At 37.4% G+C, this 26,619-nt stretch overlaps 1 protein-coding gene across 5 annotated transcripts in view; it reads right to left on the reverse strand.

The window, feature by feature from the left end:
- FNDC3A (fibronectin type III domain containing 3A) overlaps positions 1–26,619 on the reverse strand; it is a 120,780-nt gene that overhangs the window by 75,629 nt on the left and 18,532 nt on the right. For 3 of the 5 annotated variants that reach the window (XM_065053421.1, XM_065053438.1, XM_065053432.1), the window contains exons 2-3: positions 24,882–25,010; positions 3,936–4,011 (exon numbers count right to left, since the gene is read on the reverse strand). In XM_065053421.1, coding sequence (XP_064909493.1) covers positions 3,936–4,011; positions 24,882–24,983 — 178 coding nt within the window. In that variant the 5' untranslated portion in view covers positions 24,984–25,010. Of the gene's footprint in view, positions 1–3,935; positions 4,012–13,689; positions 13,717–24,881; positions 25,011–26,619 lie in introns of those variants that run through there. The other 2 variants (XM_021286804.2, XM_065053462.1) reach the window with 2 other exon arrangements.

Consider the following 26,619-nt stretch of genomic DNA (forward strand, 5'->3'; position numbering starts at 1 on the left):
AAAATTTTCAAATTAAGTCATCCAAACTCCACCAAAATGAAGTTTTGGGAGTCACCAAAGAGAAAAAGTCCCTTGCTCACCACTGCTTTTTGCCAGCCTTAAGAGAGTTCAAACCAGGAAGTAATCTTAAGAGCTTTTTCACCCAATTTTAACTGTCATGAAAAAGGTCCACATTAAGAAGTCACTTCTCACTTATTGTAGTTTCAAAATAATCAAAGCTTTACAGATCATCTATGAGAGCTATACCAGCAAACGGACACTAAGTCAGCATAGAGACCTGGGTATAAATGCAACACTTTCTTAAGCAGCTTAGCTCACAGAAAAAGCACGTAGGCTTCTCCATTAACTAGTGCTTTAAGTTTTCAATACTTCATTGATTCAAAACAAGATCTAAAATAGTCACTGTATTCACACCTCTCCTTTCTCCCGGAGTGACATTGACTCCTCTTGTTTTCAGATTGAGAAGTTTTACCCTATGTATAGAGTATCCAGAGTAAGGATAGCTCTCTTTACAAATAAACTAATGGACAAGAGCAGCACAAAGACTGATAGAGCATCTCAATGTTTCCAACAGACAGAGATATAATGCAAGAAAATACAATTAACATTATGGTTAGATTTAGAAACAAGCCACATGGACTTCAGCAGACAGTGCAATCTCAAGACGAACTGACCAGCAATAAATTACAAGAGACATCTAGAATTAGGCAAGGAACAGTGACTTATCAAATCACCCAAGCTGTGTATCTGCACTTCTATTGAAGATCCATCCAGAAGCAGCTTCCTACCTCTAAGTTTCCATTCTTTCATATTAGTACTATACTTACACAATTTCAAATTAAATATATGCCCATGCAAATTGCCCTGCAAGAAACTGAATTTACGTTTTATTGTTTTCATCTTAGGTCAATATGTAACATTTCTATTTCTAACTATCTTTGTAATCTTAAATTATTTCTCTTTTTCTTTGGATATCTTTTAGTAAGACTTTACTCCAAAGACAAAACATGTTTCTTAGCCACCAGTTTGCTAAGTATAAATTAGAATACAGACTTAGAAAAACAGTACTTGAAAATTTTCTGTTCCTTACAAAAAAACGTGTACTATCCTCAACGCTGAATGGAAGCCCTTGTTATTTCTATAACATTGCACAACCCACAAAATATGAAGTAAAGAAAGTTCTCAGAACCAGTTCATTCTAGAAAGCAGATATCAGAAACTAAGAGACATTTGTTTGGTGGTCACTTACCACGTTATCACAAATAAGTGTTTTGAATTATACATGCAAGCTTTACAAGCTTCATTTTGAGACAGATAAGAGAACACTTGTAACAAAGTATTACGTGCATTTCATGAAAAATCTTTGCTTGTACTAATGCTTTTCCTCCAGGTGGGTTCTGAGTGTGATACAGGACAAACACATATTAATTGCAATATGTAACATATTCATTGTACATAATTAAATTTTTTCTATGGGTAATACTTGCTGTGGTTTTGCGAAGTAGTATATAGATACACATTTTTAACAAATGTAATACTACATCTTTTTACATAGTACCTCACAGAAAAAGCTGAACAGGCATTCTTCGCAGAATAAGTCTTTTCACAGGAAAAACTGAGACTGGAAAAATGTATTAAGAAACATTATAATGACTAAATTAACTACCCACTGATTGCATCTCCACTACAGCCATCTTTGCTTTCTTCATGCCTTTTTAAAAATAAACATCTCTACATTTTAATAAGTTTTCCTCCAAACCATACTCATTATGTATTTCCGCATCTTTAACTTTGATTTGACCTAATAACTGAGTGTATACAGTGAAGAAAAGAACAGGGAACTGATGCCAGCTTGCTTTCTTTAGCGTAAATGCAATAGTCTCTGTCAGCTGTAACCCATTTTGCAGACTCGTCATCCATTTTGTAGCCAAGTCAAGGGCAAACGATGTTTGAGAAGTTGTGGCAAAGCAAAAAGGACCACCAATACCAAATTTCCACTGTGTACACCATCTGAAATTGTTCACTTGGTACAAATATCTGCATAGAAAACCTTCCTCATTAGTTTCAATACGTACAATGAAAAAGGTACAGTATGAATTACTAAGGGAATTTCTTCTTTATGCCAGACAGACCCAAAAAACCCAAAGGCAGAAATATCCATCAGCACAGCACTCATTAAACACAGAAATGTCTCAGAGTGGCAAGAACAGACTAGAAAAGCAACATTCATAAGATCATGTGCAAGTCTGATTCTGTTATAAGATTAGTGAATGCACAGATATTAAAAACCTCTATGCCCTCTGTTTTACTACCAACCATGAGCCATATTGTGAACTCCTGGAAGGGGGAAGGACAAGGAGAACATCCATATGACAGGAAGTTTGCAACAGCTGTGGAACTGACTTGGGATGTAGTTTCCTAGATCGCCAGCACCACTTTTCAGGAAAGTTGTAAAGACTGTACCTGGGGCTACACTTAGTGGGACCCAGGAACAACTGTCTAATAAATGTTCACCCTCACTTTCATATTTAAAGCATGAAGACATCAGCAGCTGAATCAAATCACAAGAGTGATTACTCAGAAAGCAAGAGGAACCAGGCAAGGATAAAAGTTGTACCATGAAAGGTTAGAACCACATCTATAAATATATGATTTCAGTATTTTTGCAGTTCATCACATACACTTCTTGCTTTCGAGATGATTGTGCAAGGAAGGTATCAGTTCATTCCCCCCGCCCCCAAGCCCATCTGATAATTCAAAATTAAAACCAAAAATGCAATGCATGCCACCCTCCTCAGTATTGTGTGCAACAGAAGTAAAATACATCTTCTTTGTTCTTTAACTTAAATTGCCAGACAAAAACCAGCATGGTCCCCTCAGGTACTGCTAAGTAATTATTACATAGCTATGTTTCAGATAAGCCCTACAGAACTGTGAGCTGCAACACTGATCCATTTGTGGCTCAAAGGAACCAACAACACTATGCAACCAGCACAAAGTCTTGAAAAATGGTGCTAATGGACATGCAAACTTTAACAATTGTGGATATAAACTTAATTACAAACCAAGGCCTCCTTTTAACAGTTATTTTGTAGCCAAAGGACCTATCTATGACACTGGAAACCAGACCTGTCCTCTCTTCTCAGGCTGGAGAGAAGGGGGAAAGGAGCTGGAAAATAACTTGCTTCAGCCTCCCAGAACTGGGCCAAGGCCAGATAAGAAGAAGGTAGGATTCATTGGCCCAGCAGATAATAAGGAAGAAAGTCACCCTACAGCTGAATCTGTTGCTCTCTTGTAACACAGTAAAGTGGTATTCTAAACAGCAGCAATATCTGACTGCTCATTTCTTGCAGCTGTACGCAGGCTCAACCTATTTTCATTCAGACTAGAAAACAACATCCAAACTGACTGGTGCATGTGGGGATACTACACTTAGATGAAGCATTTGTATTTTGAAGCTGCACTTGTTAGAACTCAGAAAAGACACACTTTGCCCCTAGAGATAATGGAAAACTAGTAATGGGACAACAGACGGCTACTGTTGGAATAGGTAAACAATGCTGCATGACAGCAATGAATAAAAAAAATAAACTCAAACCGAATTAACAACCAAAGCTTTTAATTCGAGGTCTTTGTAATAAATGAGGTTCATCAAAAGTTGCTACAACAGCACTTCCCTGTTTGCTTTGCATACTGAAAATGTTCCTCCATTACCCTCCACAAGAAATTGAATTTCATCTAATATATGAAAAAGTCCTTTATGGTAGTACAATCTAAATCCAATGATTTTCAGCACTTAATCTTTTATGTCTTTAAACTGCTCTTGTATTTAAAATAATTTCTGTCAGTCTTTTACTTTCAACATCACGATTTGCCTTTTACTTATCCTGATGCAGACTCAGGAAATATGAACAAAAAAAAATTATCATCTTTACCTGTAATGCACTGAAACTGTCCATCTTCTCTTCTTATTGTAAATGCTTCCCCTGGATTAACTTGCACAAGAATAACCTTAAAAATAAAAGAGTGTTTACAACCGTTACACAGGAATACGTTACAGAAGTCTGAAGTTTTACTGGGAAAAAAACACCATTTTTTTCTGGTTTGTAAATACATTATTTTTCACTTCACACTATTTGCTGCCTTCATCCCACAGAGAAAAAGAGATAAGAGCAAGAACAAGTACAAATATTTTTAAATGAACATTTTTCAGTTTTACAACTCAGTAAAACAGTAGCTGTACAATTTTTTTTCTTGACTGCTTAGTATAATTAAAAAGCTGTTTGTACAGCTTAAGTTATTTCAACAAATTACATTAACGTCAACATTAATCAAACCATTAGATAAAAGTTTCAGAAGGAAGCCTAGAATTCCCAGTGTTTGAATTTTCATCACAGCCACTTGGCAAACAGTTCTCAACAAATGGGCAATATTGTGTCATTTCCTTCTTTATATGATCCAAGCATGTTTGTACTTTGATTAGCGATAAAACATTATTAGAAGTCATGACAAAGTAAGTGCACCAGATACATGGCATGAAACAATATGTATAGTTTTATTTATGGAAAACTGTTTATCCTATTTTGTAAATCCAAGCAATGCAGAACTGATAGCAAAGCACACTTATCATCCAAAATAAACGGAGGAAGTCTGACATATACCAAAGCAGAAGCCTTGAGAGAAAAAGTTTATGACCATGAAGAACCAAGCTAAAATTACAAACAAAGAAGAAAACAAAACAGAAGAGCAGGTGCATTTCATCATTTCCCTTCTGGACACATCTTTCTTCAGCCTCGCTTGCACATGCCTGAATACAATTTATGTTCTCCTCCTCTTCAATATCACGGCCAAAAATTTACTCTGTCCAATTGTTAAAAGAAAAGAAAGTTGGTCTTGTTTAAAAAAGTAAAATAGGCAACTTGAGTGTTACTCACTTTACGAATACTGGAGAGAAAGGAAAAGTTGAAAAAAAGGCAGTAATCTCATTAATTCCTCGCCCTCTAGTAGACCAAATTTATGATTAATGAAAAGAAGGCAAGTTCTACCCCAGCAGACATGCAGCTTCAAAGAGATTTGATGGATATTCGCATTTTCAAACTTGGGCAATATGATTCAATACTGACTTAGCTCGGTTTTGAGCACACACTTTAAAAATACTACTTTAAGTTGTTTCATGTGGTACAGTGCTGTTACTGGATCAAGATGTCTCCAGAAGCTATAGGCTCTTTGAGAAAAAAAACAATGAATGATATCACTCAACAAATGATATCCCTGTTTACATTTTATCATGCCAATAAGTTCTCCAGATCTTCTAAAGTGTGCCTGAATATGAAATTCAGTAAGAGTTAGCATTCATAATACAACCTAAACTTCGAAACAAGAGGATTTTAGACATGAACTTCAAATAAGACTTACAGGTCTTCAGAAAATATTTTATTGCCAGAGTTTATTGTAAGCGTTTGAAGGCAGCATTTTAACAACTGGCTATCACTTTCAGAAAGTGATGAAGGAGAGAAATATGAGTGGATGAGTTCTTACAATTTCAGACTCCCCAAGCAGGCATAACTTTTTGCAGATGTACTTCATTGATTTACTTTCTCCTCTCTGCTACAATTGAAAGTTGTAGCTTGAAATTTAGACTGGAATAAAAATACCTAAAAGCTTCACAGGAGTACATGAGAATGTCTTTCCATGTCTTATGTGTGGACTGGATACCCATATTTGTGCAAGTCTTTTTGCTGATTTAGTTTGCCCTAAGTCCTGGGAGGAGCCATTCTGGCTACAGCTGACCACTCAATCTGTACAACGTTCAGCTCAATATTCTTGATCTCCACTGTATAAACTATGAGAAGTAGAAAAGCTGGAAAGCTGTCAAGTTTTACGGCAATGGCTGGTATAATTCCATTGATTCCAGCTTTTTACAGTCACAGGGAATGGGGGATGACTGGTATTCCTGCATTGTTCCCATCTTTTCTGTGTCAGGGCCCGAGGTTGGTAACCTGGGTAATAATGTTGCCTTGGGAACACACTGGTTTTCCTCCTCCAGGCCACTGCTGCAGGACATCCCAACTGGGGCTCAGCTAGCAGAGTGTATCTGAGCATGGGAATACACAAACTACAGCAAGTTGGCCCCATGCCTCCTGATTTTCTCTCGTAGAAGCTTCTCCTGCATGAGAATCTTTGTTGTTCACCTCACAGCTGGTCTGAGAAGGTAAAGGCTCAGCATGCCAGCCATGCTGGAACACAGCAAGAGGGGCCACTGGTCAGCAGTGGCTGTGTCATGAGGCAACAGGTCTCCTGATGGCATCCAGCACTGTTCTGACACTCAGGACACCATGAGATTTTCACATAGAATCACAGAAATGTCCTGAGTTGGAAGGGACCCAAAAGGATCATCCAATCCAACTCCTGTCCCTGCACAGGACAACCCCACAGTTCACACCATGTGTCTGAGGGTGTTGTCCAGTCTCTTCTTGAACACTGTCAGGCTTGGGGCCGTGACACCTCCCTGGGGAGCCTGTTCCAGTGCTCCACCACCCTCTGGGGGAAGAACCTTTTCCTAATGTCCAACCTGAACATCTCTGAGGACATCTCACTTCCACTCAAAAGGGCAGGGAGACCCGCCAGCTTAATGCAGGTTAATTAGATACTCAGTTCCCAGGAACAGGAAATACAGCCTTTCTGTCAATAGACTATTAGTCTACTTGATGCCCAACTGCGTATTTCTTCCAGTGGCTCACACTTTCAGCCTTGCTTTTATGTTGTGCATTCACATTTGTATTTTACAACTGTTTCAAGACAGGCTGTATTTGTTGCCAAGCGTGCCAAAAGAGTATGAATCAGGGCTGAAGTACTCTCAGAAGTTTCAAGAACTGCTGGCTTCCAAAATCTTTGTGTTGGGGTAACGTGTGACATAGTGACCAGCCCTGGCTGCTGGACCAGCCTGATCACTGCTGAAGCCCAAAGAGGAATCACTGCTTTGTGAAGGATGTTTTTGAGACTTACCACCTCAGTAGATGCAATTTGAAATACGAAAAATTAAAGCTGTGCACACAGAGAGCGAGAGACTGATACCTTTCTGGTCAGAAGAGGTATTACCAAAGGCAGACAATCACCCACGGGTATTCCCTCTTATCTAATAAAAATCTGTTGCACATAATCAAAGATGCAAGAGAATTTCTCCAAAGGAAAAGGTAGCATGGAACTTTCACAGCATCACATCTTAAAGAAACAAAATTTACAGGTTGCTGAGCATGTATAGGTCTTCCATCTCATTCTAGGTGGCTTTGTGCAGGCTTGCACATCTCATCATCCAGCATGCTACTTCATGAACCCTGACATCAATGCTTATGAAAAACAAGGCCCTTGTGTTTCACACTGAGTATTCTAGAGCTCAGTCTCCTTCCTCTTCTGGGTAAAACATTCACATTGGCTGGAACTAAGTGAAAAAGCTTTGGAAAAATCTGTTGGTTTGGCCTTTCTTCCTATGCCTCAATCTTTTTGTGACAAATCCTGTTGCTTTACTCCCAGCGGCTGAAGCTCTGCTAGCCAAAGGCTGATATGCATTATTCTACCCAGATTTCCACTGCCTGCTCCTCTAAGATAATAATGGTAATCTGAAAAATCTCATTTGTGATGTGTCAGTCTCAGTGGGAGGCACGTTTAACACAGCTATTTTTCAAATGCCATTTCTCTTTCTAAATCAACAAAACACTAATTAAGGCCTTCACAAGCTTAACAGAATGATGTGACCTTAAAGACACTGAGGCCTTGATGCAAACTCTAGAAGCCTACAAGCATTTTTAAAGCATGACCAACTATAAGAGAACCTAATAAAATTTAAAAGCGTAATTTCTCAATGCTAACACAACTTTGACTCAACACATTTTTGTCTCAAGTTCAAAATATGTTACGGAATTGCTATTAAGAAATGGGAGTATTAGGTCAACAACTAGTTTTATGTAATTTCCACTGGGACTGTAAATTGTTTCCTTTAAACTGTCATTTAATGATGATCCACATGACCTCAATAGAGTTCCTGATGAAAAACAGTACAGAGTCTCTTTCCAGAGAACAGCATACAAGTTTACAATACAAGACTGCAGCTGTACAATTACCAGAAAAGCATTTCATGCATAAATAAAGCAAAATTACCAGCCCATATGACTGAAGTTTGAAATAACTTAAACACAGTTGCCAAAGACTGGCAGTTTTAACAGTGAAATTTAATATTTTTCAATGGTACTTAATTTATTCTACAAAAGGTATTTTAGAAGATAAACCCAGACCAAGTTAACAACATACCAAGCTTTGTAGTAATTCAATTAAATAGGTATGGATGATAGAGGTTTCTTCTTAGCAAAGTATTAAAAGTAAAATCCATCCTAAAAACATAGAAAGGCATTGCAAAAAGGAATAGTATCCATTAAACCCCCTTCTTAGCATGGAATACCCAACTTTTTTCCTGATTTCAGAAACATTTACTTTGCTGCCCATCCACTCTCAGTTCAAGATGCATTAGCAAAGACCTAACAAAACTAAATCGTGCCATGTATTAGAAAGCTCAGTAGGTTTTTCCCCCAAATTGCTGTTTAAACTCAGGCAGCTGCTCAAGCCGAATAAGAACATAAGAAATGTCCTCATGGTCTGGGTCAACAGCCCAGGCCAGCAGTCCATCTAGTCCAGCACTTTGTCACTAGCGTATCAACTGAAAATGCTATTTAGGGAAAGCAGGTGAGCCAGGCCACTTTCTGCACTTCATCTCTGTCACTGTCCATGAGTTTGCCTAAACTCTTTGAGTTCACTTACACTTTGAATTGCCTCCACAACCTCCTATGGCAGCACATTCCTGAAGTTCACTTTTCAGCCATTTTGAAAATTGCTTATTAGTTAAATGCCCCTAGTTCCTCTGCTATGAGATTTGCTGAACAACAGTTGTGAGTATATTTAATCCATCACCTCCACTATTTTCTAAGCCTTAGCAATTCCCCCCTCCTTGTCCCCAGACTCTGCAAACTGGGGAGTCCTAACGTTTCTAATCTCTCCTAGGAGAACTCCTTCATCCCCTTGACCACATCTGTGGTACCTAAACCCACATCTGTACTAGCAAAGTGAGCCGTGCCGGGAATGTCACCTGGGATGCTCAACAATGTTACGCTGGTCCTGAGCACAACACAGGCTGATGCAAACGAGCAGCCTTCTCCCAAACAACACCGGAAACTATTCCAAAGACCAGAATTAACAAGCAACCTGCACAAAGACACTTTCTGGATGGAAAGATTTACTAGAGTTTACTAGAACAGACTTGTTCCATGACAGCTTCAGTCTTTAGGAACATCATTGAGCACAGTTAAATTACTAATATAAAAACACTGCCACACAGTAACCTCAAGAAGCATTACAATGTTTGGCCTTTTTGAAGGACTGGTTAAGGTACACCCTCTTCATTAGCCTTGAAAATCTGTTCTTCACTTTAATCATAATTTGAACTGGTCTTACACAATAAATACGCTCTTAAAATACAACCATTCTATAGAAAACTATTTTAGAATGCTTCTCTTCACAAATACTTCCAAACTAAAAGATAATTTTATTGTAGCTCAAACAGTATGATCACATCCTACAGAGATATGCAAGATTGACTTGGACATACTACTATCAATAGATACAATGATAATTTCACAACAATTTCATCTGACGATCTCATATTTGATTTAGCTTTACCACAGGAGTGTGAGTAGGATGAGAAAGTGCTCTGATTTTGCACCTAAAGAATCAAAGGCAGTACGAACATTCAAAGAGAAGAGTGTTGAATGTTCGCTTTTATTCAGCAAATTCTTAACTATCTGCAAAAGAAACTATAGGATGTTTCTGTAGACTGAACCAGGAAAGGAGCTGAATGTTTTTTTCAAGCGTTATAGCTTATTTTAACACTGAAGAAATGAATTTGACAAAAAATGGCCAGAGTCAGAAAAAAGCTATAAAACTAAAGACAGAGAGTGGAAGGGGAATCTGGAATCAGAATGCTGCTCCGAAAAAAGGGAAAACTTAAGGCCAAATGTTAACAATCATCTCCAGAAAGGTCTAGAGCTAAGTTTTATCAGCACGAAGCAGAGACTGCAGAGGTCAAAATAAGATTCTTAGAGGTACTTTGCTCCACCAATATGGCCACAGAAATGTCTTCTAAAAGCAGAATGGCAATGATACAAACACAGCTGATATATATTTTACTAATCCTTGTCTTTACAGATACAGAATACTTCCCTAAGCAGTCTCGCATTTTGCTTGTGCCAGACAAATATACAGGTTAAGGTATTTTTCCACTGGAGCACTGTGAGGGACAGGATGGAATTTAAAATACACAACTAGCTAATCCTTCTTTTCATTTGCTTGTTTGCACACTAATTAATACCAAAAAGCTCATTAATTCCACTGAAATAACAATTACCAACAACCCCTTATTCTGTCAGTAATACCCACACTTCTACAAGCATCTCTACTTCCACTTCCACCCTCCTAACAGAAGAAGTGATGTGTTAGCAGATTGCCAGGTTTGAAGGTAATTTCAGTTATCTGATGGAAAAGAAAGGCAGCATCAGACTTATGGCATCACTAATGTGTTTAACATCAAAACACGCAGGGAAAAGTTTTCCCAATGCTCTCTGTCACAAAAAACGAACAAAACAAAAGAACAACAACAAAAGCAAACAAACAAAACACCCACCCCCCACCCCCCCCCCCAATAGGCTCACACAATTAATGACTGTTCTCCATCAGGTGGTTAGTAAGCAAGACCAAAATAAAACCTATGGACGTCATTGTGAAGTAGAAATTAACAAAATTGGATTCATCCTGATAAGGGTTGTAGATGAGGGGAAAGACTTGCAGAGCAGGAAAACAAAAAAGCTTAGGACTAATCCACAAGCATGTTACTTCAATGTTTTAAGGCAACATCTTTCCATAGCAGAAACTGTAAATACAACTACAAGTTGAAACTATTTTTGTCCCTCTGGAGTGGAAAAAAAGACACTAAGTAAAACCTGAAATAAGTCAATGAGCTCTAAAAACTAATTTAATTAAAAAAAATCACATAGCAAGTTTGACACATTTTTCCTCTTTTCTCTTTTGCTCACCATTATACATGTGCAAAAGCAGCTCTCTGAATAACACTCAAAGGCTAAAGAACAAGGCTCCCTCCCCAAATACACACACACTTAGATGATAGAGCCAGCTAAAAAACAGTATCAAAAATATTTTGCTACTTTTACCAAATACATGTATGCAGTGGATCTGTAAGGCAAAAGAGATTTTATTTAAAAAAACTACATATGAAAATATTATTGCTAATATATCATATATACCGAGATAATATATTTAATTTACTGTTTAGGTTCTATAAGTTTAAATTTAGTCTGAAGTGAAAAAGCCCGCTGAAACAACAAATTATTTCATCTAGACATATACTACATGATCTTTTACACAGTCACAAAATCCAGAATTAAGAGAGTTGCTAACCTTCTCTTCTACCCTGCTCCTTAAAGGTATGAAGACCTACCTAATTTGGGGAAATTTTTGCAGATTCATGGAAGAGAATCTAGCATATCATTACCACATAAGGATAATTTAAGCATTATACTTTTAAAGCCACAGTTCAACTAATACCTGTATTTCTAAAAGGACAGGACTGGCTGAAATTAACTTTCTAGCTCTTCTAAGCTGGTACAAACGTCAAGAGATTCAGATACAGTAAAATTTTGTTTACAAGTTTGCTATTCACAGCCACATTTTCAAATCTTTTGTAGCAAGTAACAAATTGCTGCTTTTATACCTAGAAGCTTCTCTGTCTGTAGAATAAGTTATTAACTACTGAATATATAACATAGTTTTAAAATAGTTTTTCTAATACCTATGGGTTTATTTCTAACCAGCAAAGTCTTCGCTGCAAGACTGAAACTACCATTTTAGAGTCAATGGGATACAAGAAAAATACTTTTGTATTTGTATTAAAGAAAAATCTACATCAAGCTCTCTCTGTCTCTCCAAAATATCTTAGCTCTCAAACACATCCTTCAGTATCAGGGACTGATACCGAAGGGGAAAAGAAAACTGTTAAGTTTTCTAATCCCGACTGAGGCTAAAGGATCCAAAACACATTAAACGCTTTCTGCCGTGTGTGAAGTTGTGGGATAAGCCCAGGTGAGAACGGGCGTTCTGCCGTCTCCACGGGCTACCGCTGTCTGCTGCCACAAAGGCAAGAAAACCACAGGAACCGGACTGAATTTCAGTGTAAAGGGATGTTTGAAATCCTTGGTGCTCCCCAGCCAGCCCCCATCTCCCACTGAAGGGGAAAGGAACTGAATGAGTTACTTGAGATCTAAAAGAAGTTAGTTATGCTTCGTGAATTAACATCTTTTTGCAGAATGAGTGAAATCTGGGACAAATTTTCCAACTGAGTTAAAAGCCTCTGAATAGACATTAACAAGAATGCTACTAGACCTAACACTAAATACATCATAATGAAAAAAATGCAATCCTTTAGCAGTAAAGCCGATTCATAGTCTGGCACACATATTAAAATACTGAATAATGTGTGGAAGTAAGAAGGCAAGGAGAAAATGGGGAGAAAAAGCTAGGATATGCTACATAAATTTTATCCATTGCTAAAATCACATATAATATGAAGAAATAAGAGTACGCTATATTACAGCTGTGATTAAAGCATACTTAAAATACCGTAATAAGAGACTGTTCCCTGTACAACAAGAAAGATTACAAATTGGAGCAAAACAGTCCTACTGAAAAGCACAGTTCTGTTTTTGCCTCATTCTGGAGTGGTTTTGGGGGATGTGTACATTTTGGGGGGTTCTAGGGCGTTTTGGTTTTTTCCTCCAAACACACTTCCTAGAAGCCAAGAGGGTAAAGTGTTCCAAAACATTTCGCTGGACCTCTGAAACTGTAATTTAAAGAGAATCAAATCACAATCGATTTCTTTACTAGCAAAAACAACGTTCTTTTCTGAGATGTTTTACTAGGAAAGAGACAAGAGCTTCAGGGTTGTGGTTAGTTTTTGGTTTTGTTTCTTATTAATTTGAAAACATCTATATTTAGCATTATATGGTAATAGGTGCTGAGTCAGTACAAGTAACTGCCAGCAAAAGTCACAAATAATGGAAAGACTTTACGAAAATCATATTTCTAAATGCACTAATAATGTACACCACCATAAAAAAGACAGCAGTGGTTTGTCTAAAAACACTGCAACTGAAATTAGCTCAGCAGTACTGATGAGAAGTACTTTTAGCCAAAAGGACAAAGGTAAATTCATTTTTGAACATTTTACATATTTAAGAACACACCAAAGCTAATGCTTTTTGTCATTCTGGCTTAAAAAAAATTTAAAACACTCAACTAAACCTGTTACAAGGTGGGTACAGCCAAGCCCTTTGTAAGATGTGTACTGTATCTTTAACAGTCTGTCTGCAACAAGATTAAAAAAGGTGTATTTCTGGAAAAGGGTGAATAGAATAGAATACAACACAACTTCCAGGCAGAGCCGCATTTATGCTTTGCCATTAGGGTACACATTCAGAACAATTACAGTTTTCTCCACTAATAGCTCCAATCAAGATGTTAATTAGTGACATGCTTTATCTCGTAACCCATTTCAAAAGCCTCAGCGCTGTGACTTACTGTTGCTCGCATCCTTTTATTTCTCTCATTCAACTGGTGCTACCACAGTGACAAAAGATGAAGGAAGATCCAACAGTCACCACTCCGGCTGCTCCAATCTGTTCCATTCACTTAGTACTGAGGTAATCTTCGGTGATGTGTCGAGCACTGCCTCCCCCTTCTTTTAACAGGGCACCTTAACCTGAACGCCACGCCGGAGCATCTCCCTCTCCCTTCCTCTATAGCTGTGCATCCACAAAGCATGTGGAGGCAGGATGTGAAAGGTAGGATCAATTAACAATATAGTCAGCAATACCTACCTCAAGCCTTCCTTCCTATCAAATTAGCCAACGTACAGTGAGCTTCCTGCTGTACACGAATGTATCATGTCACCATAGCAACTAAATCAACAAATAGCTGCTGCAGCATCTGCTTCTGGATCATCTAACGTCAGTCAACAGAAGGTTCGGGTTTAAGAGAGCAAAGCTTCCAAATATATGCCATTTCATAACTGCATTTTTAATTTAGCATCATGATTCCCAGATAGGATACGCTAGCTCAAAATGAGCCAACTTCTGACTTTATACTTGAATCCATGATGCAGCTCATGACTTCAGTTTGCAAATAAGCCAGAAATGAGGACAAAAAAAAACCCAAACACCACACACTTTATAAGACAATAAAAAGATACAGCAAAGAACTACTCGACTGGGCTCTACTGCTCTTTTTCCTACATACTGTTTTACTCTATACTGTGCATTTGTTAGGTACATTAAAAGGCATGAAAAGAAAGAAGTGTGTTTCCCCATTTTGCTGTATAATTTACATACATGTCTGCCCTAAATAATACTATAACCAGAAATACCTTTTATTAGATATTAATATTTAAGACATTTCAGATGGCTGACAAAGATGGTTTCTCTCTATTAGTCTCCACTAAAGAACAGAACTGAAAACATCCAGTTTCTGGCAATCTCATATCTGCAGACTTTAATCCCAGTAACATCAGGGGCCCACGGACATACCCTCACTTGTGGAAAGACAGCTACATAGGGCAAAGCATGCATCCCTCCCTTCTTGTGAGAAATTACTTCAACTACCACATATGCATCACTCTGGTTTAAGTTCTGACCCATAAGCAGACAAGATACCTGAAACTGCTTTGTAACAACCTGGTATCTGGATTGTGATAGCATGAGATTGCAGATGAAATGTCACTTGAGGTATAAAATAAATATTTAAAATTACTTGAACAATAATGTCTTTAAGGTAATAAGCAAGTATACTCACACATACACTTTTATGCAAAAGGACTCAAACCTACAGCCTACCTACAACAAAAAAAGTAACTTTCTACTATTTTAACTCCAAGTCATATTCCTAACACTTCATCACTTTAACAAGTAAAAGCTTTCTAAGCAAAAGGAATCAGTTATTCACACCCAGTATCCTTTTATTATTGAAAACATTTAGTTGGTTCTTCCACTGATGTCCAGTATTTTGTTACAAGGAAAATCATTACATCCAGGTTGGCTCCACAGAGCGGGGTCCCATGAACAGGGAAAACTGGACACAGACTCAAGATACCATCTCTGTTGTGGCTGTAACGTGGACTTACTGTGATCTGTGGGTTCATCACCTCACCCACGCCAGAGTTTCCCTGTCTGCAGGAGTACTACGACAGCGTTTTTGTGTCCCTAAAAGCCCCTGATCAAAGAACATCGCAAAGACTTGAGTGTTGTTATTCATCAGCAGGACAGGAATTGCCAGATGGAATCACATCTGTGGTCCAGCTAAGGTGAGGTCAGTTCCAAATGCGGCACAAGTTGTTTTTCCATTGAATGGGAATTTGAAATCTGCTGTTCATATCAGAACGATGCTAATGAGGCTATGAACGACTCTTTTCCACAATCAAACCCACTAACATTTAGAAAACGGATGAAATAGAAAAATGCAAAAGATCTATATAACAGGTATTACAAACAGCATAAGATTATTAAATAGGAACAGCTGATACATCAGTAATAAAAGCTAAGTTAAAACAGTGTCTTAAGCCTTTGGAAATTCAAAACCGTACGAATTTCATGGTTGTGAAGAATGTTACTTCCAACTAATTATTTCTTAAAGTCATCTTTTGTAAGATTTCCTATTACCATCTTCTTTCAGACTTCCTGAAAACTTTCTCCTCCCACATTTATGTTGTCTAGTAACCCATAAAGAGTTCTGAAAACTTTAGGTTAAGCTCTGCACAACACCATACCAATTCATAGCAGACTAAGCGCTAGCACAAATAGAAGAAAATAGACATATCATTGTTTATAAGTATCCTATTGACATTGATTGTTGCCCAAGTAACACAATGCCATACTAAACACTACAGTTCTAAAATCATCTATTTTCCCCAATATTTATTTGAGTAAATTCCAATTTACAGGTTTCCCACAACTACACAATCCTCTACTCTAGCAACTGCTAATACTGACTGATTATCCAGAGGGATCTAACTGCTCCAAATATGGAGATTAACACTTTCCTAATGAAGAACAGAAAATATCTGGGCAGTAAAGGTCAGTAGCAAACCTCTGTTTTCAGGACTAGGGAGGAAAAACATACAGAATTAAGTAAATGTCACATAATATGTTGTAGTAACAATTTACATGTTTGGTATTCTGAAAAAAAAACAACAAAATAACCCCAACAAAATAACCCCAAACAAACAACAAACAATCCAAACTATTTCAGCTTAGAGAAGCAGTAGCAGCATGTCCTGAAGAAAGCAAGAGAAAGAAGCCATTGTTCCAGTGGCGTGCTCCTAAGACCTATGTATATTTCCAGAGGAGAGCAAGCAACTCTGCGTCATTTTTCTAAAAGGCAGCTGACCGACAACAGAATCAGCAAACATTTCATCTTTAGCCACTGCTACAAGATACTATCGGCACCACTGAATGCACTAAGGCAGCAAATATCCCTAGGAGCAACTGGAAACAGGGAGGTTGGAAAGATGACTGGACTGTTAGGTGGCACTGACATTCAAAAACTATAGATTGCAATCAGATTTCACTGCTTTTTGTAGAAAGACAGGCTGGAAAGATCTGGGAGTTGGCAACTTTTTTTTTATTCTAGCAGATAAATTGATTTATGAAGTTTTTTAAATTCTTACTGTACTCATATATTACCCCCTTCTCTTCATGTGAAAGACAATCAGCAAAAAGCTGATCACTGGGGGGAAGGAAAAAAAGAAAAGATTATTTGGAGACTAGTTTGGTAAAAATATAAAGTTTTCTGGGAAGAAACGTTAACATCTGGGAAGATAAACGTTAACATCTGTATCTAATGTCACTGACAAATATTCAAGACTTGTTAGTGTCCACGTATAACAGGCTCAATCAGTGTATATTCCATAAGTGTGTCTGGCTCATTCTTTGTTATTGGGAAGTACTTACATTTTTAATCTACTTTTTTCTGCTTTGTCTCTCTTGTATTCTCAGTTCTTGCAGCTTGGATAAGCAAAGTTTTATTAGTCTCATTTACAGCAAACTCAGTTTGTTTCATCATCATTGACACAGTCTGCGGTTAGCAGATAGAGCACAGAAAATTTGCTACTTAAATAATCCCCCCATTACATCTTTAAATCAGTACAAGTATAAACATAAGGGTAACAGAAGTGCTCAAAGAATCTGGATCATGCAATAGACAAACATTTGTACGTCAGAGTTTTAAGCTAATCTTTGTTTACAGGAAACTAGAAGGAAGCAGTGTTAGGGGCAGTCACTGAACTCTGGAACTTTCTGAGGTTATCTGCCCCTGGCCAGTGGTTGGAAACATCAACCACTAAAAAAAATCCAAAAAACTGGAAGACTTCAATGAGATTATTCTCATTTCATAATGATTTGTTGTTTGAAGTAAAGAGGGCTTCAGCTTTACAATGCCAAGTAAAACGGGATGGGGGACAGAGCTCGTACTGCACAGCAAAGTGGTAACAAGGGCTCAAGTTTTCAGCTGATGCTTTGCAGGGGTTTGTCCCCTGGGTAGGCACCTTCCACGGTCAATCTGCATATTTGCAACAGTCCAAAATAGAATCAGGGAGTAAATGTTCAATTAAGTTGTATGTAGATGCACCGAAAGGTAGAAGGTATCGCAGCCTCTTTTTTTTAAAGAACTCTGCTGAACAACAGCTCAAACCAAAACTTGGAACAAATATCCTTTACGAAACAATCTCCTCCTGCAGTGCAATTGTAACAATTAAAAATATAAGCAAGCTGAAGCTGAATTTGGACATTCAGATTCTGAAAAGTTTAGAAGATTTATGAAGCATATAAGCTGTTGATGTAGAAAGCATATGGACTACAAGAGAATTTTATATTTCTCAACATTGCTTCTGACAGCTCAGATTCCTGTTTGGTGATATAGCAAGTTAAAAAGCCCATAATATTTAAGACTGATGGATGTGTCTTTAAGGTAGAAATGTTAAATAGAGCACAGAAGAAAGTACCAAAGGAAGAGCTGTATTCTCTAATTACTCAGAACGACATTTAATTTAAAAAATTAGAATGCTAGGAGTTTCAGTAGCACTTCTAAAGTAGTCTTTTTTTCCCCCATATCAAGTTCCCTATCCACCCTGCTTTGTGCAAATCTGGGTATCACTGTTTATCAAAACACTGTGTGACAACATGAACCTGAGCTGGAAGAGAAATAAAAGGCTACATCCTCAATTTGATCAGGTTGGGAAGGCTCAGCCAGTACTGGACCAAGGGCTTGGTGGGAGAAGTCTCTACAACCCCAGCCCTTTCCCATACATTTTCTCCTCTACTTGCAAAAAGAAAGGGAGAAAAATTAGAGACAAAGGCCATTTTTCTATGGTGTGTAAACCTGACTATCTCTCTTCCTGGAGAATGTAATTCTGGTTGCTCTATAAAGTGTATAATTCTGTAATACGCAGAAGGTTAGATGGACTTTGCTCAGTTATAAATAAAGAAACCTCTCAATCACCAAGCTGGCGGGGGATGGGGCAGAAGGCTTCAGCTAGCAGGGCATGTACTTCAGACTACTTGTTTGCAAAGTGTGCAATTCTCACATCTTTTAAGAGTGGAATTTCTATAGTTAAGAATATGACTTTTCAAAGCAGTTACAGAGAGATGACAACAGCTGTCTTCTGAGGAAATGTATAAGAGTGACTTATGCATGTCCCAGCATTAAGTATCCCACAGCACAAAGAAGGGGAGAGGAGGGGACCAAGGACACTGCTTGGACACAACTGCCCCCTTCCAGACCTTACTGACGGGAACGTGCGGACTCATGAACTGGGCCCACTTGAGACAGACTACGGATTGGAACTGGGCTGCCCCGATGCTCATAGATCTGGGCAACTTGTACCTCCTCATCCCCTTAAAAAAAAACACCAAAACCAAAAAACAAACAATAAAAGCACAGATCTTTAGTCACCTTCCTAAAACAAGAAAGATGTCATCTTCTGGACATGTTTATTTCTCCCAGTTGACTATGTTAGCAACCTACAGTGACTAACTGACTTTAAATCCGATTTTCACATGTCATCCAATTCTCCTAAATGTCAGTTTCTGAAAAGATTAATTCAACAGGGGAAATCTTGCCTCAAGTATCTTGGGAGGAATCTACTGTATCAGAGACCAATATTAATCTAGGATTCATATCACACAAATGAAAACAGACATTTTAGAGAGAAAGAGGAGGATTGCTCAGAAAAGGTTTATGAGGATACTTTATTCCATGAATTTTCATACTGAATAGAAGTGGGAAAGCCTATGAACTACACAGCTTTCACTCTTATTTCTACATTTATTTTCAGACAGCTAATATTAAAAGAAATATATTTGGATGCTAGTATAAATTGTGCAATAAATCTGACGCTGCTTTCTGCCATCTAAAAGCAGCACAGTGTTCATACATAACTACACCACAGAATTTTGAATCCTCACTTTCTGCTGAGGATGACGGCTGTTCTAGGAAATTTAAAGCAAGTTTTCAATGCATTTGCAATCAAGCATACAGTTTAAATACATAAAATTCAAATCTCAAAGGAAAAAAAAATTACACTTAATTAACACCAAGCTTCGCTCTCCCTGAACAAAATATATGATTAATTCAGATACAGAAAGGATTTAATAATCTTGAGGTTACTCACATCCTCATACCTCCTTTTTTTTGGTGGTGGTGTGGTTTTTTATTTTTTACAAACCAGAGCCACCAACCAGTTAAAAACTTTCATGGAAAAGATTTTTTTTATATACAGAATGTCCCATATAAGTTTGATTGTGTATTTTCCAGTTATGGTTGCTACACAAAAGTACTAATCAAACCCAGAAAAAAAAAATACAGCTTGATAATCAGCTTCTGTAAGCTGGCACTTCAGCATTACACACAGAAGAGTTCCAATGGTTCCAGTGAACATAGTTCTGGTGCGCTTCAAATGCTATGAAGTCACTGAAGGATGGAAGAATAATTGTCAAGTAAACCAAGTTTTAATGAACCTCTGAAAGGAAAAGTTAGATTTATCTGCTAATTCAATAGAGCCCAAGGGGAAGTTAAAAACAAAGAAACAAAAAAACACAATACAACAACACAAACCCAAACCCCAACCAAAAACAGACAGAAGCAACCATGCATGTACTCTGTTCTCTACAAAATGAAAACACAGATAAAGGAAAGAAAACAGCACAATATGGAAAGCAGCAAGTACAGTTATAACAGTGTATGTTGTTACACTGCTTTTAACACAGATTTTTTTTCTTGTACAAGAAAAAAATGTTTTTCTTGAAACATATGCAGTTTTAGTCTTGATTTTCTGCAGCAAGGCAAAAGCAAAGTAAGCTGGAACTTGATAATGTACCATATGCTTTTCAGAAACAGAAGTGTCAGAACTAAAACCAAGGAAAAGCATTTAGTAATCCAGATTACATCTTCACCATTATATTTCTGCTGTGACTCCATGTATATAAACAAACTGAAAGCCAAAAAAATGGATTCTTGAAATTATTTCATTTGTTTTTATACCCAGCTATTACCCTGCTGACTGAAGGCTTCCTCCTATGGTAACAGGTTAAAAATAACTTTAAGATTAGAAGTTTCAATATTTAACCAAGAAATTTGATTTAGAAATATTAACTTGTAGATTTGATGCCAAATATCTATTTCAATTCAAAGAATTTGCACTTAAACTCACACACAGTATATATGTATATACACACACAGACACATACTAAAAATAGATATATATTAATATATATACACACACAGAGTGGGATTTTCGACAATCCCACTAAGCATCTAAACTTCCGAAGAAAGTCTGGAGGATAAGCAAGCAGCTTCCCAAGCCAGAAGTATTACTATATCACTATACCTTATTGAGAAATAAAGCTGACTGAAGGTCAAACACCGCGTGCCATTGCCCAAAGAAAAGGAAACAGTTAACAGGTATTGGGCTAATTTGAGAGTGGTATCTACATTTTTGGTAATAAAGGAGACCACAGTTATACAGGGATGTCTTGCTCCACAGCTGTTGTAGTGGGAAGGTGGAGAGAGGCCGTAGAACTCCAGGGTTGCTGCAAAATTGTGTCAGTAATTTACTGATTTGTCTTGGAATAGCACTGCGTGCTTCAGAATCTTTCCAAAACAATTTAACATCAGTCTAATATCAAGAAAACAAAGTGTCTGTTAAAGAAAGAAGTTTGAACTCTTGCCTTCTCATTTTCCTCTCAATCACGAATTTACCTCCCCTCACCAAATCAGGGCCCATGTCAAACACGTCCTTCCTGTCCAGCCTCAGCAATCATCAGCAAAGCCTCTCTGCAGTAGTTACCCTTACATGAAAAACCCTCAAGCACATCTGTCCTCATCCACGTTTTCTAAGCATCACTTGGTTTCTGTCAACTCCTATGGATCTTCTCCATTCTTCATCCACAACCTCACTCACCACCAAGACATAAGGACCACGTTATCCACTCAGGTTGAACGCAGTTATGAGAAGGTGCAAAAGCAGGACTCCTGGGTTTAATATGAGAGGGAAGAGCTAATGGGCTCGGTCTTTGCTTTTCCTTTTCCCCAGTTTTGTCCTACGGAACTAACAGCAGTCCCTTGTTCTGTGGGACACAGAATGAAGCGGCCTCCCACAGCAGTACATGAACATCCGCACAGTTTAAGTCCCCATGTTTTCTGCCTGAACAGGTACATCCTCTAACTTCGTGGATTGTTTTAAAACATGGTGGAAAGTTCAGCTTTAACCTGATCAGACGCTTCCACTATTTGAAGCATATGACCTTTCATCTTAACATGTTCAAATATTTGCACTGCTATTTCACATTTAAACTGCTAGCAGAACTTCAAGTACTTGAAAAAGATTATCTTGAAGATATTAACTGTTCTAGAAAAGTACTGAATGGTCTATATCCATCTGGTAACTCAGTTATGCAGTGTATACAACTTAAATCACAATAATTATCATAGTTAATTCTGATAAGATGCAAAAATGGTGGAATTGATTAAAAAGATCCTCAGGTGTTTCAAAACTGAACAAGAACTTGCAAGTTCTAAGATGCAGTTAACTAGTCTAACACAGGAAATACCAAAATATAAACAAAATATTTAAATACAAAATTTTAAACTAGATTTTGATATATTTTTTTCAGTCCGGACTGGATAAAAGTAAATAGAATAGCTATAGTCCAGCCTACATAAAACGAAGATGGAAGAACATGTGCATTTATTTATGTGTACAAAACAGCTCTGAATTTTGATTGTGGGAGCACATTCTGTCAGCACTATGGATTATGCAATTCAACACCACAACGCTGTCACAAAAAAAAAAAAACAGAGAAGTAGTTTTCATATTTTAAGGAAGTAACCCCTACAGAATGTGTGTATTGTAGCTAATAGGAGACTTTCAGAAAAATAAGCAACTCTATCATGAAGGCAAAAGTCTTCTCACTTCTCATAGCTTCAAAGTTACAAGGGAAAAAAAAAAGAATAAAATTAACTAATATTCTGGTTTAAATATTTAAAAAAAGAAAAAGGCTCAGAATTATGTGTTGTATGTGATAAGATCACATTTCATTTGGAAGTATATGCTACTTTCATTAGCATACCATGTAAAACAAACATAACAAATAATTTTAAGACCCTTATAAATCAATAATGGCCTGCCTGACCTTTCTGTGGCCTAAGTCTTACCTGGGCCACCTTGACAGAATAAACAGTAACTGCAATCCTGGATTTCTTATATTTGAGACATAAAAGTATCTTCTACTTAGTGGTGGCTTTCAAATCACCAGATGCAAAAAGGGTTTCCAGTAAACTTTCCTGCAACTGAATAAATGCATTTGCAGATTCTTCATGACTCACGCGAAAGAAGGACAGAAAATGAAAGTCACAACTTTCACTAGACATTGTGTAACACAGAACACCAGACAACATTGTGGTATAACCGCTAGCTATCATAAAATGAAGAAAGAAACTTACTTTATTGATGATTGAGAATCTGCCCAATATTTTCTGAAGATTCTATTTTTTCTTTTTTAAAATAAACACTACAACTATTAGTTCTCCTTTAGACAGTATTCTTAATGGGCAACTTTATTTTTTTTTTTAATAAAAAAGGACATCAACAGCATATCCGATGTTTCTTCCTTAAGAAATTAATGAAACCTCTAGAAATTCATTTCTCTAAAGAAATTCTTTGCTTGTTTTCCAGTTTTAACCTTGCTCAGCACAAGAAAAAGAGACAACATTTTAATGAAAAAGTATCCCCAAAAGAACATTTAAGCTCGTACCTGCCTGAATATTTTGCACCATTACAGAGTAAGCTTGACAGCACAGCTTGATAGTCTTATTTTTGGGGAAGGCAGAACAAGTAACTCAGTCTCAACTATCTTTGAAAGGTCAGGGTGATTAGGGGAGGTACCAAAGGACTGGAAGAAAGCAAATGCCACTGCAATCTTCAAAAAAAGGGCAAGGAAGAGGATCCAGGGAGCTACAAGCCAGTCAACATCACCTTCAACTCTAGGAAGATAAGCGAGCAAATCTTCCCAGAAGCCATTTCCAAACACCTTAAAGATAAAAAGGTGACTGGAAGTAGTCAACATGGATTCACAAAGGGGAAATCATGCCTGGCAAACCTGGAGGGCCTACAATTAAACTTCTAGCTTGGTGATTGAGGGGAGAACAGTAGATACTGTTTATCATGACTTTAGCAAGCCTTTTTCTGGAATGTTCTGTCCACACATTCATTTAAAAAGATTTATCAGTTCTTGCTATGTATTCAAGCTTCCCCTACAACGTGAAGATCTCACTGCAGCCCAAATCTCATCTCATGAACTGTTGCAGTCCATTCTCTAGTCTTACTTTAAAGCTCTGTGTTTTCACCCTACAAATTAATTCCCCTTTGTGATAAATAATTATTTCTTCTGCATAAAGATCAAGCATGGGAATGGCAGACTATAAGGGACTTCCCTAGATCATCAGGTCCAGCCTCTTACTATCACAGGCAGTGATCTCTAAAACCATTCTGATACCTCAACCACTTAAATTTTACTCATTTTCTCCCGTCAGAAGGTGCTCCAGAACTGTGCTTTTCTGAGGCTTAAAATATTCCTCCTAGGTTAAAGATATGGAGAATGCAATATTTTTGTCAATGTTCCTTCCTCACTGGAACTGACCTTTCTCAAGTATTCTAAAACCATAATCATAAGTTTTTGTATCACCTTGACTGGTTTTGTCTCAGAAAACATTTGAAGTGTCCAGGCAGACACTAACATACAAAAGCAAGTCCCACCACTCAAGATACCCATTTGTAACCGAGTGTCAGTCTAGAGGCCACAGACTCGTTAGCACATGTGCTTGAGCTGGTAAGCTCTACCATAGGGGAAATTTTATTACCCTTAACAGGGTCACATGGTTATGTAAGTATATAGCTTCCAAATTAAGACTCAAGTACGCCTAGACAGCTTGCAAGATGTTCAGTCCCATTCTTCTATGGAGATGTACAAATAGGTTTTCTGCTTCGTACTCCTTACAAGTCTCTTCTCTGCGCCAGCTCTACCTTCACTTTGATCTCTAAAATACATGCATGACCAAAGATGCACAAAAATATTCCAGATGAAGGCTCACCATCTTTTACAGTGTCAATATGTCAATGATGCTGTTGGAAGTATTAAAAAAAAAAAAAGATATTTCAGTGTCCTTACCTGCTGTGCTCCATCCCCACTAACAATGGGGGAAGTTAGAAGAGGGATTTCACTACTTATAATCGAAGTGGTATCCAGTAACGGTGGATGTTCTGCCATCATTGATGGTACACTTATTCACAAGATCACCTGCAAAAAGAGAGATACTCAAATGGTTGAGCTATATAAATATTTCTGAAGAATTACCCTTAAAAAAAATGTATTATGAAATTAGACACCCTTAAAAAGTGTATTTCCACACAATTCCAGAAATCAAATAAACTTGAAGATATCTTTTGCCAGCTGGAGCAAGCCTTATGCAGAGGGTGGGTTTAGATCCCCTCTAGTGGCTGAACTTTAGAAGAAGATACATCACAGCCTTGAGCTAACAAACCCGAATCTTTTAACTTTCATTGTAAACCAAAACTTGAAGTTTGACTGACAAAATGCCTACTGAGGCATGGGGGGGGGGGGGAGTACAACTGCCTTAGAACTTACATGTATAGTGCTCCTGTTCATATGAAACCAGTAAAAAAAAAAAAAAAAAAAAAAAAAGAGTTTCTTCAAAAAGAAAAACAAACACCAAAAATATAACTTTATCTTTCTACTATTATAACGAACAAAACACTTGTTTTAGAAATAACTACTTAATAGGAAACTTTCACTTGCATCTCACTTGAACAACAACAAAATCATCTTCACAATCTGACATTTCTTTACTTTTAAAATGTATTAGACCTAGAATTAAAACTGTCATTTTGATGACCAGTGGCCCTTTAATAGCTTTACCAGAAACTAAAATCTAAGGAATTAAAAAAAAAGGAAGTTATGTCTGCACACAAAGTTATAATTCTCATAACTATACTAAGAACAAGCCCTCGCTAGCACACACTGTATAGTTACATGAAATCTGCTTACAAGAAAAAAAGCCACCTAGACAAGAGGCCCATGAAAGCAGTGATCCACTTCAACTCTGATCAGAGTCACGTAACAGCATAACAGAAAGCAAGATTCAGTCAAGCATTCCTTTCAATTACATTAGAAGTCATAAGTAATGTGTTTTACGGCATTTTGCATGTTAGTGCTATAGGAATAATGGATGGAAAAAGCTGAAGATTACCATTTTTCCATGCTGGAAATACATACTGCAAATTTAATAAGCTGCTTTTGAAACTGTATTTAATTTTGTTAAAAAACAAAACAAACAACCAAGAAACCACAAACAAAACAAAAAACCCAAAACCTTAAGTCATAATGGTTTAGTGTACTGGTCTTAACTCCATCCGAGCCAGACTCTCTGCATTTTTTTTTTTGGGGGGGGGTGGGCGGTGTGGGGGGGTATGGGAATGGGGGAGTGGGGGGTCAGGTTGGACCGAGGGAAATCAACAAGAATTGAGAAATTGATATTTCTTAACAAAAAGATGGAAAGAATTCACTAGAGGTGAATGGTACATTCAGTATTTGCACAAGTTAATCCCATTTTGCATCTGAAAACAGTGTTTAACGTCAAACACAAAGATTAAGCTGAGAATAAGCTTGTATAGTATTTCTAAAGCAGAACTGCCTCTCTTAGCCAGTACTTAAGAGTAGCCTGGTAAAAACAAGTAGGTACAATTTTACAGTTACACAGCCTGACAATCAGTAATGTTACAGTTTTTTTAAAAATGTTTGCCTTGATATCATCTGGCTAATGAAGGTCTCTACAAACACTGCTAAACTTCTAACACAGATATACCGTCTGCTCATAAACAGAGACGTT

This window comes from Columba livia, chromosome 1 (assembly GCF_036013475.1).
Source record: "Columba livia isolate bColLiv1 breed racing homer chromosome 1, bColLiv1.pat.W.v2, whole genome shotgun sequence".
Classification (NCBI taxonomy): Eukaryota; Metazoa; Chordata; class Aves; order Columbiformes; family Columbidae; genus Columba; species Columba livia.